Here is a 16,825-nt window from a genome sequence, read left to right on the forward strand (position 1 = left end):
GATTCTTGATGTTTTGTTTTCACCTTCGGCTTTGCCAGTGAGAGTACTGCCCTGGGTCCTGTTTCCGCTGTGACCCGTGGCTGCCGGTTGTCGGACCCTGGGGGGCGGGCACTGGCTGCGTCCCATTGAGGCACCTGTGTCCCTGCACCTTCATGGGAATGTCTGCGGCCAGCACCAGGGAGTTTGTTTTCCCGTCTCCTGCCTGAGGCTTGTCGTGTGGGCTTCTGCGCCCGCTGTTGCTGGCCTTGAGATGTCAGGCTGAGTGTGCTAGTGTCTCGTGTTGGTGGTGTGTGTAGGGATGCGAGTGGACTGTGGTGTCCCTCACTGGAGTGTGGGTGGGCAGTCTGGAGGCGGCTGCCCCTGGGTAGTGAGGCTCTTCTCACATGTCCAGCAGAGGCCGCTGTGGCTGACAGATTACTGGTCTTTGCATAAGCCAGGGTCCTCCTCCTCCCTGCCATTTTTGACCCAGCCCATCCCAGAATTACTTGGTCCATGCTTTGACATTGGCCTTGTGTATCTTCTGAGTCAGGGGCTTTGACTTGGTACCGCTCAAGGGTGGGGATTTTGAGGGCATCAGGTGGAGGGGAGGCGCTGGACAGGCTGGAGAGCCAGAGGAGTGGATCTGGCTGGAGGGCGCTGTGCCTCAGCCTGGTGGGCAACACGGTTCTGAGGGAGACCCAGGCTGTTTTCAGAACCTGACAGGTCCGGTGGACCAAAAGCAGCTGAGCCGCCTGGTTGAATTGAAGGAGGAAGTCTTGATTCTTGATTTAGTAGAGGCGGGTGGAATCTTCTCCAGCTTGCACCTTTGTTACTCTCTCCATGAAACACACACCAAAATCGACCTACCACTTGGTCACATAGGAAGCTGGAACGGTTTGTTAAAAAGAGATTTTTTTTCCCGGGTCACATGTTCTCATCCAAAAGCAGAAAAACAAAGAATAGATCATTAAAAGTTGACAAGGAAAAAAAAATCTCAACTACTAGGAAATTAAGGAACTCGGTCCTGCATCTGCTGGTGTGAGACAGGAAGCCTCCCAGCCCCTCTCCCCTCTGGCATTCTGAATTCGAAGCCCGTGGGTGGTTTATAAGGGTGACTTTGTGGTCCTTCCTTACAGAAGGAGAAGTGACGAGATACTGATTCTGTCCTTGCCTTAACGTTCCGTGCAGTATAGCCTGTGTGTGTGTGTGTGAGAGAGAGAGAGAGAGAGACTTGAACTTGGGTGAGCCTTAGGAGGTGACGCGGCTGACGTCTGGCCTGCGGGCAGGTTCTGGACCCCGAGAAGCAGGCCGACATGCTGGACTCGCTGAGGATCTACCTGCTGCAGCACGCCACACTGCTGGTGGAGCACGCCCCCCACCACATCCACGACAACAACAAGAGCCGCAACAGCAAGCTGCGGCGCCTCATGACCTTCGCCTGGCCCTGCCTGCTCTCCAAGGCCTGCGTGGACCCCGCCTGCAAGTACAGCGGACACCTGCTGCTGGCCCACATCATCGCCAAGTTCGCCATACACAAGAAGATCGTGCTTCAGGTATCTGCCCCCCACCACCTGTGAGCCCTGGGAACACGAGTCCTGTGTGGCTCCATGGGGGAGGATACGCGAGGGTGGTGGACCCCTAGGAAAAGTGGCGTTACTGGGAGCTGGGATGGGGCAGGGGCTGGTGTTCACCGGGCCCAGAGTTCCAGCTGGGGCGGCGGCAGAGGGTGGCAGGGAGACAGAGGGCAGTGAACGGCAGGTGTGTTTTACCACCCTCCTGTCCCCCTCCCTCCCCTCTCCCTGGGGTCTGACCGTCCTCTGACAGTCTCTGTCAAGTGCCAGCCCACTCGGCCCCTTCCAGCCAGGACGTTTGGATCCTTCAGGAACTTCCTGAGCTCTCGGCTGTGAAGGCTCTGATGTCAGGGAGTGCTGTGCTCCTGGGCAGCTTGATGACCCTGTGAGAACTGAAAGCCAAACAGAGGGTCTACAGGGAGTCATGGAAGTGGGTTACGAAACAGCACGTGGAGTGCAAAAATGCTGTCCACCAAGACACTTGTGTGTTCATTTGATTCTTGTGCGGACTTTTTTTTTTCTTTTTGATTTATTTGAGAGGCAGAGTCACAGAGGGAAAGACAGGGAGGTCTTCCATCTGCTGGCTCACCCTCCAAATGGCTGCAGCAGCCGGAGATGGGTTGATCAGGAGCCAGGAGCTTCTTCCAGGTCTCCCATGCGGGTGCAGGGGACCAAGGACTCGAGCCATCCTCCACTGCCTTCCCAGGCCACAGGAGAGAGCTGGGTCCGAAGAGGAGCAGCTGGGACTCAAACCGGCGCCCATATGGGATGATGGTGCCCCAGGTGGAGGCTTAGCCCACTACGCCACAGTGCCAGCCCCTCATGTAGACTTTTGATCCCTGATATGTTTGATTCTGCTCTGCTCTGTGGGGCTGCCTTGGACCGTTTTCCCCAGAGCATTTCCTCTTGTGAGCTTGCAGGGTGCAGAGCTCCAGACCCCAGGTAGTAGTCTGTCACCCCCACAGGCACCTGGGTGCAGCTCCAGCCCCTGTGATGGGCACTGCTCTCCCTCAGTTGCCTCAGTGAGACACCAAGGGCGTTTCTGTTGCCCCTGCTTCTCATAGACGATGGCTGTCCCGACGGCCAGCACGCTTCCTGTCCTCTACCCTCAGTGCCAGTCCTGTCCCTGTGACCTCGTGACCCCGCGCAGGCCGTCACCTCTGACCTGAGGTCTCTGACACCGGCCCCTCCCACTCTATCTTCCTCCTCCTCGCAGCCGGAGGCAGGGGTCAGCTCCTGTACCTACCTCCTGCTGAGGTCTGGGTCCTACTCGGGCTGGGTCCGTGGCAGGTCCTCCACAGATGGCAGAATGAACGTGTTCATTGGGCCAAGCCGTGAGCGAGAAGGCAGCTTAATTAAGTCGTTCAGGATAAGAAAGTCCTGCGGACTTTGGTCCCGAGTGACTGCTTCCGTCTATTTAAAGCCACTGTCCCCTCCTGCCTAAGAGGTTCCTGCTCCTCCTAGGTGTTCCACAGCCTGCTCAAGGCGCACGCCATGGAAGCACGCGCCATCGTCAGACAGGCAATGGCCATCTTGACACCTGCGGTGCCTGCCCGGATGGAGGACGGGCACCAGATGCTGACCCACTGGACCAGGAAGATCATCGTGGAGGAGGGGCACACGGTCCCGCAGCTCGTGCACATCTTGCATCTGATAGTGCAGCATTTTAAGGTGCGTGGAAAGGCCGAGAGGGTGGTATGCAGTGGACATTGCCTGCATCCATGTGTCAGGAAAGCCGTCCCCTGGTGGGCCTGTGCGTGTGCGAGGCGAGGCTCGCCCTGCCCTGGGCGCGGACAGGTGACTGCTGTCAGCATGGCGGTGTGGTGGTTAATGAGGACTCGTGTCGCAGTCCCCTCTTCATGGCCAAATCACCCGCCTCGTGGGGTCTGTTTCTCTGTAAATGTCTCTCTTAGATTTTGGAGAGTAGAGAAGGGATTCTTCTAAAGCCAGCTCTTTCAAGTTGGAAATTTGCTTCTCTCTCTTAAACTTGCATGGTGTCGGGTGTGACATCTGGCACGGGTGACCACCTAAAGAGAACTCGGTCTGTCAGCCAGTTCTGGGGTGGTGCTGGCAGGCTGAGGAGGAGTGGACGCTTGCCGCTCCTGAGCGTGTGGCTGGGGGCCGGTGGGGCCCCGGCGGATTGTGGGTGCGAGAGAGCGAGCGGTGCCGCCCTTGCCGCAGGTGTACTACCCGGTGCGCCACCACCTGGTGCAGCACATGGTGAGCGCCATGCAGCGGCTGGGTTTCACGCCCAGCGTCACCATCGAGCAGAGGCGGCTGGCTGTGGACCTGTCTGAGGTCGTCATCAAGTGGGAGCTGCAGAGGATCAAGGACCAGCAGGTGGGCCGGGGCAGGGCAGGGCAGGGCCGGGGGTGGGGCCGGTGCCCCGTGCTTCCCCAGCCGTGTGTGACAGCCGTGTGTGTATGTGTGCGTGTTAAGCCGGATTCAGATATGGACCCCGGTTCCAGTGGAGAGGGCGTCCCGTCAGTGTCGTCGTCCATCAAGAGGGGCTTGTCCGTGGACTCAGCACAGGAAGTGAAGCGCTTCCGGACAGCCACTGGCGCCATCAGTGCGGTAAGACCCGGGCCATCCCTGGGAGCACGCCTCCTTCTGGCTTGTGCAGACTGTGGGCGGAGTGTGGCGAGGCCGCCCGAGGCCCCGGGGGCTCGGCAGTGGGTGTTCCGCGGCGAGCCCCGCCCTCGGGTCCCCACTGTGCCACGCGCGGCCCTCCCGGGCGCCCTCTCCGCAGCCTCAGAGTTGGGTCAGCACATGTGCCCACCTGGGGATTGTGGTTTTTCTCTCCCACCCTCACTGTGCCTCTACCTTCCCAGCCCCTTGTCCACCTGGGCTCTGAGAAAGCTGGCTGTGTGCGTGCTTGGCGTTCCCCTCGCCCCACATGCGTGGTTGGGAGCAAGCCTCATCATCCCAGCCTCCCCACCTCCAGCGTCGCGACCACGACAGTTAGGGCACTTGCCCAGTTGTCTCTGCGTCCACGTGTACCCCTCTGATGGATCTCAGGGACTTGCCCCGTTGTTTCTGTCCACGTGTACCCCTCTATAGAGCTCAGAGACTGTCCCCGTTGTCCCTGTCCACATGTACCCCTCTATGGAGCTCAGAGACTGTCCCCGTTGTCCCTGTCCACGTGTACCCCTCTATAGAGCTCAGAGACTGTCCCCGTTGTCCCTGTCCACGTGTACCCCTCTATGGAGCTCAGAGACTGTCCCCGTTGTCCCTGTCCACGTGTACCCCTCTATGGAGCTCAGAGACCGTCCCCGTTGTCCCTGTCCACGTGTACCCCTCTATGGAGCTCAGAGACCGTCCCCGTTGTCCCTGTCCACGTGTACCCCTCTATAGAGCTCAGAGACCGTCCCCATTGTCCCTGTCCACGTGTACCCCTCTATGGAGCTCAGAGACCGTCCCCATTGTCCCTGTCCACGTGTACCCCTCTATAGAGCTCAGAGACCGTCCCCATTGTCCCTGTCCACGTGTACCCCTCTATAGAGCTCAGAGACCGTCCCCGTTGTCCCTGTCCACATGAACCCCCCCGTTATCTCTGTCCACGTGTACCCCCTCCGTTGTCTCTGTCCACGTGTACCCCCTGCTGTCTCTCCACGTGTACCCCTCCGTTGTCCCCGTCTGCGTGTACCCCCTCCGTTGTCCCTGTCCACGTGTACCCCTCCATGGAGCTCAGAGACCGTCCCCGTTATCTCTGTCCACGTGTACCCCTCCGTTGTCTCTGTCTGCGTGTACCCCCCCCCACCGCTGTCTCTGTCCATGTGTACCCCTCTGCTGTCTCTGTCCGCGTGCACCCCTCTATAGGTTTCTACCAGGCAGTCAGGACCAGAGCCTTACTTCCCAGTGAAGCCCCCTCTGCCGTTTGTAATTTCCATGACTCCTACTGTAATCATTTCCAAAACTGGAAGTGAGAAGTTCAGCGTGTCTTTCTCTCCCCTTGATTGTGACTTCTGGGGCCCTGGTGAGCTGGGACTCTTGTCCCCAGCACCGTCCCACGAGCTCCTGCCCCCCCCCCGGCTCTGTGCAAACCCCCTTCCCTCCAGGTCTCTGCTCGCCTAGGACATGGGCGCTGGCTCTTAGCCCCTCCTCCTGCACCCTTGCTTGCTTCCCTTGAGGGCTGCTGCTGTGCAGTGCCATCCTCTTGCTGCTCCGTCGCTTGCTCCTGGCTACTCTGTGTCAGTTGTCCGCACACCTGCCAGGTGTGCAGGGAGCGAGACGAGCCGCCTCTGTGGTGGGCACGGGCTGAGTGTGTGCTGCCCTAGGTGTTCGGGCGGAGCCAGTCACTGCCGGGCGCCGACTGTCTCCTGGCCAAGCCCATTGACAAGCAGCACACGGACACCGTGGTGAACTTCCTCATCCGCGTGGCCTGTCAGGTACGGAGCGTGAGAGCGAGACCACGCGGGGAGACAGGTCCGCCCGAGAACCGTGCGACCGAGCAGCATGCGTCTGTGCTGCTGTTGAGAGGTCCCGAGTCCCGAGAGGAGCCTGCTCCCGTGCCGCCGCGAGCGATGCCTCTGATGCACGGAGAAGGGGAGAGCCCTGGGGGAGGGCGCGCTCGGGCAGGCGGGAGGTCGGGGGGAGAAGGGGTGTCCGCGCAGAGAGGGCCTGCAAAACCCTGGAGTTGGGGCTGCGGGGTGGGGAAGCTTCGTCACCGCCTAAGCTTGGACACAGTGCAACACCAGCGTGAAAGGGAACGGGTTTCTAGGTTAACGACAACACCAACACGGCTGGGTCCCCTGGGGAGGTGCTGTCTCGCCGCTGTGTCAATCTTCTGAAGACCGCCTTGCGCCCAGATATGTGGTCCAAGTCCGAGCTTAAGCTGCAGTGGTTCGACAAGCTGCTGATGACTGTGGTACGTGCCAGGGTCTGGGGCCAGGCCAGGCCCCCAGAGCCTCTCTCCTGGGCTCGGGCTGGGGGGTGTGAACCCGTCCTGGACCCGAAGTCTCCCGCACCCTGTACCAGTTGTGGCCCTTTCTGTGTCTTCTGGCTGCTGCTGAGGGGAGACCGTTTGCCTCCCTGACATGGCTTTTACACCTCAGCTCTCACCCCCGCCCAGATGCTCTGAGGAGGGCTGAAGGCACAGGCGTGGCTCCGCCTCTGTGCACGCGCTGCCTGCACTCGCAGACCAGCCGGCCCGGGCTGAGTGCTGTTCTTGATGTGTGCAACAGCCTTTAACATGAACTCGGAGTTTTTAGGATGGCTCTTTGAGGATGCACAGTTGGCCCTGGAGCACTGGGTTGTACTCAGAAGGGCTTGGTCGCTGACATGGACCTAGCCCTGTGCTGATTTCTTTGCTCTCTCACTGTTCTTGGAAAAGCCACGAGCCCGTCATCGTCTGGTGGCAGCGACAGCTCTTCATGTTTCATTGCCACCATGGGCTCCGTTTGTCTGATTTCTGATGGAATTTGGGCACGGTCACTGTCAGGATCAGAAATCCTGTAGACATCTGTTACGTGAGCCTGCAGAGGCTAACACTGGTGCTCGGACTAGTGAGTGGGAGAGTCTCTTTCTCTCCCCTCCCTCTGTAACTGGCTCATTTTCACATTGAAAATAAATTCTTATTTTTAAAGATTGATTCATGTATTTGAAAATGAGAGCTGCAAAGGGAGAGAGAGCGAAATCTTCCATCTGCTGGCTTACTCCCAGATGGGCCAGGCTGAACCAGGAGCCAGGAGCTTCTTCCAGGTCTCCCTCGTGGGAAGCAGAGCACGTGGGCCATTCTCTGCTGCTTTCCCAGGCCAGTAGCAGGGAGCTGGATGGGAAGTGGAGCAGCCGGGACTCCCAACTGGTGCCTGTAGCAGGGCATGTGGGCGTCACAGGCGATGGCTTAACCTGTGTGCCACAACCCTGCCCCAAATGAATGAATGTTTTAAAGGGGAATTCATTGCAATAACTTTTCCTTTTTAGTGCAAATTTCAGTGACTTTTAAAATGTCATTGAACATGAGTAGTTTTAGTCTCTTATATTTTGACTAAATATTTGAACACATTTATAAAAGTGTTCTTATGGGATCCTATATTGTGCTTGCACATTTTTATGCATATGATGCATTTGTTGTTGAGTGATTTTTTTTTTATTGTTTTGTAGTTTCCAAAGAGTTGGTGGCATGTGGTTCTAACGGTTGCTGGGCGTGTGTGTGTCTCCCTCTCCCGTGACTGGCGTGTGTTCTCCGTTGCAGGAGCAGCCGAACCAAGTCAACTACGGGAACATCTGCACGGGGCTGGAGGTGCTGAGCTTCCTGCTGACGGTGCTGCAGCCGCCCGCCATCCTCAGCAGCTTCAAGCCCCTGCAGCGCGGGATCGCCGCCTGCATGGCGTGCGGCAGCACCAAGGTGCTGCGGGCCGTGCACAGCCTGCTCTCGCGCCTCATGAGCATCTTCCCCACCGAGCCGAGTACGTGCCCCTCCCCGGGCCTCGGGGGCCTCCGCGCTCCCTCCGCCTCGCCGCTTTGCTTAAATTAGAATTTCGTTTACTTGAAAGACCGGGTGACGGCAAGATTTCCCATTCCCTTTGCTGGTTCACTCCCCAAATGCCCACAACAGCTGGGGCCAGGCCACGCTGAAGCCAGGAGCCCAGAGTCAGCCCAGGTCTCCTGCATGGGCGGCAGGGACCTGGCTGCCTGTCGCTGACTGCCTCCCAGGAGGCTCATTAGCAGAAAGCTGGAGCCTGGAGCCGAGCAGGGACCCAAACCCAGGTGCTCAGGTTAGGGACGGCAGTGTCCCAGATGGCATCCGGGTTGCTCCCCAGACAAAGCCCCTCATCGTTCAGGTCTTGCTTTAATTGCTCCCTGTCAGAGGGGCCCTTCCCAAACCCCGTTTCAGAAAAGCTCTTCCCCCTGCTGTGTTCCAGGCCAGCGTCCCGTTAGTTCCCGCACAGCACTCATCATCGTTCAGAGTCCTCTTCATTCGGCCACAGTGGCTCCTTCCCCCTCTCTCCTTGCCTGGATAACTGCAGGGAGGAAGCTGTTAGGATGACTGGTGGAGGCGGGCAGCAGGACCCCTGAGGGCTGTGTCCAGCGTCCTTCGGTGGCTCTGGTGCCCTTCACTTGGCTCAGGGAAAGGACTCTGGCTTGACTGGGGAGCGAGGGTGGGCCCTGAGAATGGCAGCCCCCCTCGCATGGTCTGACCCTTCCCACTAAGACAGGGCCTTGAGCGAGCCCTCGACTGCCCAACTCGAAGACCTGGCCAGCCCAGCCTTTGGGGGCTTCCCCTTGGCTTTTGGACACTCTTGTGGGCAGAGCGGGCAGACTGAGGAGGAAGCTGGGGCCTTAGACTCCCTGCAGGGTGGCAGGGTGTCCCTGGCCTGGGCGAGGGCCCCCCAACCCAGGGGCAAATTCTGAGTCCCTTGAGGCTCATTTTCCCACAGAACATGATGCAGGTCTTCAGTGGCGGGCTAGCAGGGCCTCTGGGGGCAGTGGAGGTGCTGCCGGAGAGACGTTTTCCAGGCAGGCAGTAAGGAAGGTCACGTGAGCCCCGGGCACGGCCTCCTGATGGCGTGCCGCTTCCCTCTGGAGCTGGTCTCTTACACGTGTCCCAAGGCTGGGCTCTTTATGGCCGCCTCTCCAGTCCCTGGGGTCTTCTGAGGGGCCATTGATGCCACGGCGGCAGCCTAGCTCTGGCCACCTCTTCCAGGATGTCTCAACCTTTCTTTAAAAACAGTTTTGACGTGAGGATGTGTTAACCGCAGCATCCATTGCTCTGTTTTTTTTGTTTGTTTGTTTGTTTTTTTGGTCTGCTTTGGAAATTGGGTTCTTTGCCAGCAAATATTGCTGTCCCTTTAGATAGGAAAGAGAAGTGAGGTTGAAGTGTTGTATCATGTGTCGAACACGTGACCAGGTCAGCGGATGTCAAGCACGTATGGGGAGGCAGGGTGAGGGGAAAGGTTGTCACTCTGCTGTGTGTGAAGTGGGAGCCAGCCCAGAGGTGAGTCCTGTCCCATAGTGGGAGACAATCCTCCGGCCAGGTGCTGTAGACCCCAGACAAGAGCTCAGGCCCTGGCGTGGGGAGCCCTCCCCTCAGCGCCCGGGTGCCCACTGGTGTTCCAGGTACGTCCAGCGTGGCCTCCAAGTACGAAGAGCTGGAGTGCCTGTACGCGGCGGTCGGGAAGGTCATCTACGAAGGGCTCACCAACTACGAGAAGGCTGCCAACGCCAACCCCTCGCAGCTCTTCGGTGAGTGGGTGTCCGCTGTGGTCCCCGAGTGGCCTCTGGGAGAGGCTCAGGGAGCTGGGAGGAGCTGGGAGCTGCTGCGCTGTTGGAGGATCTGTGTGGTGTTGGTGCCCACAAGGCCGCCGTCCCTTGGGGTCTCCACTCCATCCCAGGGCTTCCAGTTTGGTTGTGGGGCCATTGCCTGTCGTCCGTAGCTCCTGCTGATCCGGTGTTCCACGTCGCACAGAGGAGCTGCGACTGCTCTGTTTGGAACAGGCCTATGAGCAGTGCAGGGTGCTGGGCAAGGTGGGGGGGGTGCCCCTGTGAATGGCAGGTGCCCTCTGTTCGTGATGCGGTCCATGGACTCAGAAATGGGACTTGAGGTGCAGGTCAGGGTTGAGACAATGGAAAATGTTCTCTTTACCCTGCCTGTTCATGTTCTGGTTTTGGCATTGCTGATTTTTATTGGTCTCCTGGAATTTTCAAAAAGCTTCTTATTTGGAAGGCATAGGGAGAGAGAAGGATCTTTTATTCGCTCCTCAAATGCCTACACCAGGGGCTTGGCCAGGCTGAAGGCAGGGTCCTGGAACTCCACCTGAGTCTCCCATGTGGGTGGCAGGGATCCAACTACTTGAGCCATCTCCTGCCGCCTCCTAGGATTCACATCAGCAGGAAGCTGACTCAGAAGCAGAGGTGGGAATCTAAGCCGCACATTCCGACGTGAGATGCAGATGTCCCCGCTGGTGGCCTAACCTGCTGGCCACACACCTGCCCTCTATCGCCATGTTTTAGAACATTGGTCACGTTCAGATAGGCTAGATTAGGAAAAGTGTTTTCCCCTCGCCCCCTCTCCCCTACAAGTATGTCTTCAGAGCAAAAGCCTCGCATAGGGTGGTTCACTGTAGTCTGAAAATGAATCCCAAACGGAAGGTGAGGTGAGGCTGCTGTGTGCACTGCACCTGCCAGTTGGCTGTGTGCATGGCGGCCTTGGCCTTGGCAGCATCAGGAGGGGAGCAGTGCTTCACGGTGCCCTGTGGGAGAGTTGGTGTTGGCACTGGGTCGACCTGTGCTGGGTCACAGCACGTCCTGGCACGGCAGGTGGTCCCCCGATGCCCAGTGGATGGTGCCCACCACACAGTTAATGCCTTTTCCATCGTAACTAAGCGCTGTCGCCATGACTTCTCTACTTTGAAGTGGGACCACAAAACTAGCATGCGCGTCTTGTTCTTGTCTCAGTTAGGTGAGTGGAAGGTTCCTTTTTAGCGAGAGGCCTCAGCATAGGGTATTTTTTCTATGAAGTGGAGAGATTCACTTCTCTCTTTATTTTAAGGTTTATTTATTTGAAAAAGTTACAGAGGGAGAGAGAGAGACAGATCTTCTGGCCACTGTTCACTCCCTAAATGGCCACAAAGGCCAGGGCCGGGCCAGACTGGGACCAGTGACCTGGAACTCCCATCCACGTGGGTACAGGGGCCGGGCCCCTGCTGCTCTGCCAGGTACATTAGCAGGGAACTGGATTGGAAGTGGAGCAGGCGGGACCTGAGCCAATGCCCATGTGGGATGCCAACACCACAGGAGGCAGCTTAACCAACGCTTGTCCTGAGAACGTTCTTGTTTAAAGAAGCGTTGTGCAGCTTCTTGTTGGTGTGTCCCAGTGGCCAGCATTGCCCCTCAGTTCCTTGGGGCCATAGTTAAGTTAAGCAGAGGGGACTTGGACACAACACTGTGACACCGTGACAGTCGCCTCAGGACTGAGAAGGCTGCCAGCTGACCGCAGGGTGTCGCTGTGATGAGTGTGGGTGCACTAGGTGGGGGGGGTCCCCTCCAGCTGGAACAGCATGAGACTTCATCACGCTCCCAGGATGCCTTGCATTTTAATGTATTAATTGCTTATTTCTGAAATGGGCCCTGTCGTGTTCCCAGAATTCAGCTAACTAAAGCCTTACAAAGGGAAAACAGCTAAGAGGGGCCGCTGAGTCGTATTTGAAACTGCACGTTTCTGTCAGTGCCTGTTGCTGGCTTTCTGTGAGACAAGCGGCCTTTCCTTGCCGCAGGGACGCTCATGATCCTCAAGTCTGCCTGCAGCAACAACCCGAGCTACATAGACAGGCTGATCTCGGTGTTCATGCGCTCCCTGCAGAAGATGGTGCGCGAGCACCTGAGTCCCCAGGCGGCGGGGAGCACGGACGCAGCCTCAGGTGAGCCGCGGGGCGGGGCTCTGGGGGAGCTGTCCCACCTGTGTCCTCCGCTGCCCTGGGCTCTTCCGTGAAGAAATGCCAGAGTGGTTGGACTTCCACGGAAGTCACCATGGAGTGAGCACTCTGCAGTGTCTGCCATAGCGCAGGCTCTGGTTCTCATGGATACGGCACGGGTTCCGGACCCGAGCCCAGGGCTGCAGGAATCCAGGTGGTAGGTGGGGTGGGGGCTGGCTGGAGGCTGCGGGTGGCATGGCTGCTGTCCACGGCGCAGAACCCAAGTGTCCAGCGTGCGACCCAGGATGGGCATGGAGAGGCTGGGGTGGCCTGAGCTGGCCCCATCGGCTCTGTCGCCCCTTCTTCTTCGGGAGGCGCCTGGAGGGCTGCCCTGGCGAGGGGCGGTAGTAGGAACGCGACGGCCCCCTCCAGACCCCGCAGCTCTGGGTGCTTGGGCAGAGGCCAGCGTGCCTGTGTGGACACCCTGGGGGCCTGCTTTCTTGTCGGGCACGGCAGGGACGAGCGAGCTGGTGATGCTGAGCCTGGAGCTGGTGAAGACGCGCCTGGCCGTGATGAGCATGGAGATGCGCAAGAGCTTCATCCAGGCCATCCTCACGTCCCTCATCGAGAAGTCGCCCGACGCCAAGATCCTGCGCGCCGTGGTGAAGATCGTGGAAGAGTGGGTGAAGAGCAGCTCCCCGACGGCCGCCAACCAGGTGAGGGGCCGCGCGCGCGCGCGCGCGGGCTCGGCCTCCTGCTCTGCCCAGGCTTCTGGGGAGCAAGCGCCTGCTGTACCCGCATTCCTGACGCCTTCTCTGAAGGTGGCCTTTTCCTAGGGGGCCTGGCAGGTTCTCCGTAGAAACTCGGGGTCAGCTGCCCCCTGCTGGGCTTTACTGGAGTTAAAACGCTAAGTGAACCGTCCTCGTTAGCCCTTGACCGTGGTGAAGATAAGCCAGAACATCCTAGTGACAAGAAGGCACTCTTGGTTAACTTAGCAGGATGCTTGCACACCTCTGATAGACCTTTATAGTTTAACTGCCTTCTTCCAAAGGGACCTGTAGGCCCTGGAGGAATCCTACCGGCATGCCTTAGTTTTAAGCATCCGATGGTAACCAAAACTATCTTTGATATTTTTTTTTCTGTTTAGTGATGAACTGTCTTACTGTACTTGATACAATTGTAGGAGTTTTAAAAAGTAGTAGCACAAGTGTCTTTGTTGAAACAGAAGTGACCTTTTCTTCTAAAACACGAATTCCATGCAGACACCCACGCTGCGGGAGAAGTCCATCTTGCTTGTGAAAATGATGACCTACATAGAAAAGCGCTTCCCGGAAGACCTTGAGTTAAACGCCCAGTTTTTAGACCTTGTTAACTATGTCTACAGGTAAGTACCGCCCTTCCCCAGGTGTTTTGTGTGTATCGCTCCATGTCCTGTTCTCTGACCAGCCAGTGCAGCGTGGCTTTTATCCTGGACTTCTGCCTTTAGGAAGTGTTCCTCTGCATACTGAGCGGTAGCTAACACTGATGGCTGTAACTGCCGACTGTGCCGCGCTGTGTCATTAGCCTTCTGCAGTGCCGCCTGTGCCTGCAGATCGGCACCATACCTTGGCCTCCCTCGTGCCACCCATCTCCTGTGGTTTGCTGGTGGCTTGGGGAGCCTGCCAACGTGCCCCACACTGACCTCTGGCTGTGACTCGGGTTTCAGGGACGAGACGCTGTCGGGCAGCGAGCTCACCGCCAAGCTCGAGCCTGCTTTCCTGTCTGGGCTGCGGTGTGCCCAGCCGCTCATCCGGGCCAAGTTTTTCGAGGTTTTTGACAACTCCATGAAACGCCGGGTCTACGAGCGCCTGCTGTACGTGACCTGCTCCCAGAACTGGGAGGCCATGGGGAACCACTTCTGGATCAAGCAGTGCATCGAGGTAGGGTGGACCCGGCTCTGCCTCTGCGGCTGGGGCAGCCAGGGGTGTTTGGAGTGGGCCCCGGGGTCTCGCACTTGTCAAGGTGGATGTTGAATCGCCAGGAAGAGAGGGACTGGTCAGGTTGTGGGCTGAGTTAGACACAGTATCGGACAGCTGAGTTGCATTTCTTAGTTTCCAGGCAAAGTTCATATGTCCTCAAATACTGAAATGTTTGAGTTCAAGTGCACTGGAGACCCCCGCTGTGTGCTGTGGCCACCAGCTGTCCCCATTCTTGCACCAGGGCGAGCACAGCCTGACGGGCAGTCTGGATTCCTTGGCTTGTGGAGCTGGGTGCCATGGCACGGGCATGCGTGAAATGCTCCCTGCCGTGATGTGGCACGCAAGGGGGCTGCCGTCTCAGTGGGGGCAGGTCAGGTGCTCCTGCCCGCCAGCCCCTGGACTCGGTCCCCTTCATTCTTCAGCTTGCTCATCAGCATAATATGCCACGCAGCTTAGGTTTCCATAACTGTTGTCGACTTACCTGAGTGAAGCCAGGGAGCCACGATACTTGTTTTTGGAAGATACATTTATTTGAAAGGCAGAACTAGAGAGAGAGAGAGAAGGATCTTCCATCTACTAGTTTACTCTTTAAATGGCTGCAGCAGCCAGGACTGGGCCAGGCCAGAGCTAGGAACTCTATCTGGGGCTCCCACATGGGTGGCGGGGGCCCAAGCACTCGGGTCATCTTCCACTACTGTCCGATTTTGTACCCTTGGTCTTCGGTGTTCTCAGATGGGCCACACTCTGGACTCTCAGGCTAGCATGGGTGCCCGTCTTTGGTCTGTTGTGCACCTGTTCCTTGGCCACATCGTCACAGTGAGCGCATGCCTGGTCTTGTGTTTCCCTCTAGCTTCAGCTCTGAGGCAGAGGTGCAGGGGTGGGGAGCTGAGCACTGACCCTCCAGGGCCTCAGCCCCTGGTGCCCCAGGATTGCACAAGTGGCTGGTCGAGTCTAGTGCTAGCTTGTGAAGCCCTTGGGATGAAGAATGGCCGTGCAGTGGCGGGTGTGGGTGGGGAGTGGCCTGGCCACTGATCGCAGTCATGTCACGTCACACACAACTTGAGTCACTCTGAAGAGCGTGCCTTGTACCCTGAGGAGGGGGCAGCGCGAGAGGCCAGCTGTGTGGAAGAAGACTAGCTGAGGGCTGGAGAGAAAGTGGGAGAGTGTGGGCTGTGATGTGGGCCGTGAGCGAAGAGAGGGAGGGCGGTGGCTTCTGAGGGGACAGGAGAGGAAGCTGTCTGGAGTGGGGTCTTGGGAGATGTGAGCTACGCGTGCACGCACTAAGTCAGGAGAGCCTGAGCCAAGGGCCATTGGAAGGGAAGGAAGTCCAGACTGCTTCCAGCCTCAGGGAGAGCTGCAGTTGTGAGCAGTGGTCTCCAGCGGCACCTGTGTGTGTGTGCACCTGTTAGGGTGACAGTCTTAGTTGTCTTAGGCTTGTCTTCTGTGCCTACCTCTGCAGCTCCTCCTGGCCGTGTGTGAGAAGAGCACACCCATTGGTACCAGCTGCCAGGGGGCCATGCTTCCGGCCATCACCAACGTCATCAACCTGGCTGACAGCCACGACCGAGCCGCCTTCGCCATGGTCACACACGTCAAGCAGGAACCTCGGGAGCGAGAGAACAGCGAGTCCAAAGAGGAGGTCAGGGCCGTGTCCTCAGGCACATGTGGTGTCAGCCTTGGGTTTCTTAGGACGTGAGTGGGGTGTCGGAACCTGCCTCTGCCTGAGGGCCCGAGTGTGCGGCCAAGGCCCGTGATACCGCACCCTGAGCCGGGGCTGCTTGGCCTAGACGTGTCGCCCTTTTGTGGTTGTCCTCTTCGGGTGGGAAAAGGCCCATGCCACATCAGAGAGCTCTGTGGTGCCCCTGAAGGAAGTGCAGCTCTCCCTGTCCACCTGAAGCCCGCTGGTCCTGGGTGCGCAGCCTGCAGCCCGGGGCTCCTGCGAGAACCAAGGCTGGAACCTGCGTCCCGACAGCCTTGGTCCTCTGTGAAGGAGGGCCTGGCGCTACTGCAGGCACAGCCTGGTTCTGCTGGGGTCTGTGCAGCGCGGGGGCTTAACCACAGTCATCCAGGTGGAAGGCGGGGTTCCTGCACCCTCTGCTCTGGGAGGGCAGTTTGGGAGCCCTCCCATGTGCGGGACGTGTGCTCATTTCACTGACATCTGAATTCTCTTCCCTGTAGTCAGCACTCGGGCACTTGATGGCTGGCTCTTTGTTCCACCTGTGTGGGTTACGGTGCCAACCTGGAGGAGGCTCTTCTGCACTTGTTTTTTTTTTTTAAGATTTAGTTATTTACTTGAAAGTCAGGGTTACACAGAGAGAAGGAGAGGCAGAGAAATCTTCCATCCACTGGTTCACTCCCCAGATGGGCGCAGCAGCCGGAGCTGCACAGATCCAAAGCCAGGAGAGCTTCCTCCAGGTCTCCACGCGGGTGCAGGGACCCAAGGACTCGGGCCATCTTGTACTGCTTTCTCAGGCCATGGCAGAGAGCTGGATCAGAAATCAGCGCCCAAATGGGATTTTGGCACTGCAGGTGGCAGTTTTACCCACTATGCCACAGTGCCAGCCCCAGTCACTTGGTTTTTTAAAAGATTTATTTATTTATTTGAAAGGCAGAGCTACAGAGAGGCAGAGAGAGAGAGAGGCCTTCCATCCATTGGTTCGAATGGCCACAACGGCCAGAGCTAGGCTGATGCAAAGCCAGGAGCTTTTTCGAGGTCTCTCGCATGGGTGCTGGGCCCCAAGGAGTTGGGCCATCTTCCACTGTTTTTTCAGGCCGTCGCAGAGAGCTGGATCGGAAGTGGAGCAGCTAGGACTTGAACCGGCGCCCATATGGGATGCTGGCACTGCAGGTGGCAGCTATACCTACTGTGCCACAATGCTGCCTCAATCACATTTTTTGAAGAGAGATAGGTCTAGTCTAGCTAATTTGGCTTTTGCTTATTTTGGAATTCAAGATTATTTAAATG

At 58.0% G+C, this 16,825-nt stretch overlaps 1 protein-coding gene across 18 annotated transcripts in view; it reads left to right on the top strand.

Moving 5' to 3' along the window:
* Positions 1–16,825, top strand: part of TRRAP (transformation/transcription domain associated protein) — a 113,142-nt gene that overhangs the window by 58,506 nt on the left and 37,811 nt on the right. For all 18 annotated transcript variants that reach the window (XM_089320861.1, XM_089320862.1, XM_089320864.1 and 15 more), the window contains 13 exons: positions 1,266–1,532; positions 3,015–3,221; positions 3,732–3,890; positions 3,990–4,124; positions 5,828–5,938; positions 6,271–6,417; positions 7,744–7,957; positions 9,609–9,734; positions 11,765–11,908; positions 12,419–12,618; positions 13,165–13,286; positions 13,608–13,821; positions 15,320–15,499. In XM_089320861.1, coding sequence (XP_089176987.1) covers positions 1,266–1,532; positions 3,015–3,221; positions 3,732–3,890; positions 3,990–4,124; positions 5,828–5,938; positions 6,271–6,417; positions 7,744–7,957; positions 9,609–9,734; positions 11,765–11,908; positions 12,419–12,618; positions 13,165–13,286; positions 13,608–13,821; positions 15,320–15,499 — 2,226 coding nt within the window. The remainder of the gene's footprint in view (positions 1–1,265; positions 1,533–3,014; positions 3,222–3,731; positions 3,891–3,989; positions 4,125–5,827; positions 5,939–6,270; positions 6,418–7,743; positions 7,958–9,608; positions 9,735–11,764; positions 11,909–12,418; positions 12,619–13,164; positions 13,287–13,607; positions 13,822–15,319; positions 15,500–16,825) is intronic.

Source organism: Oryctolagus cuniculus, chromosome 19, assembly GCF_051225735.1.
Source record: "Oryctolagus cuniculus isolate XC-2025 breed Fujian yellow rabbit chromosome 19, ASM5122573v1, whole genome shotgun sequence".
Classification (NCBI taxonomy): Eukaryota; Metazoa; Chordata; class Mammalia; order Lagomorpha; family Leporidae; genus Oryctolagus; species Oryctolagus cuniculus.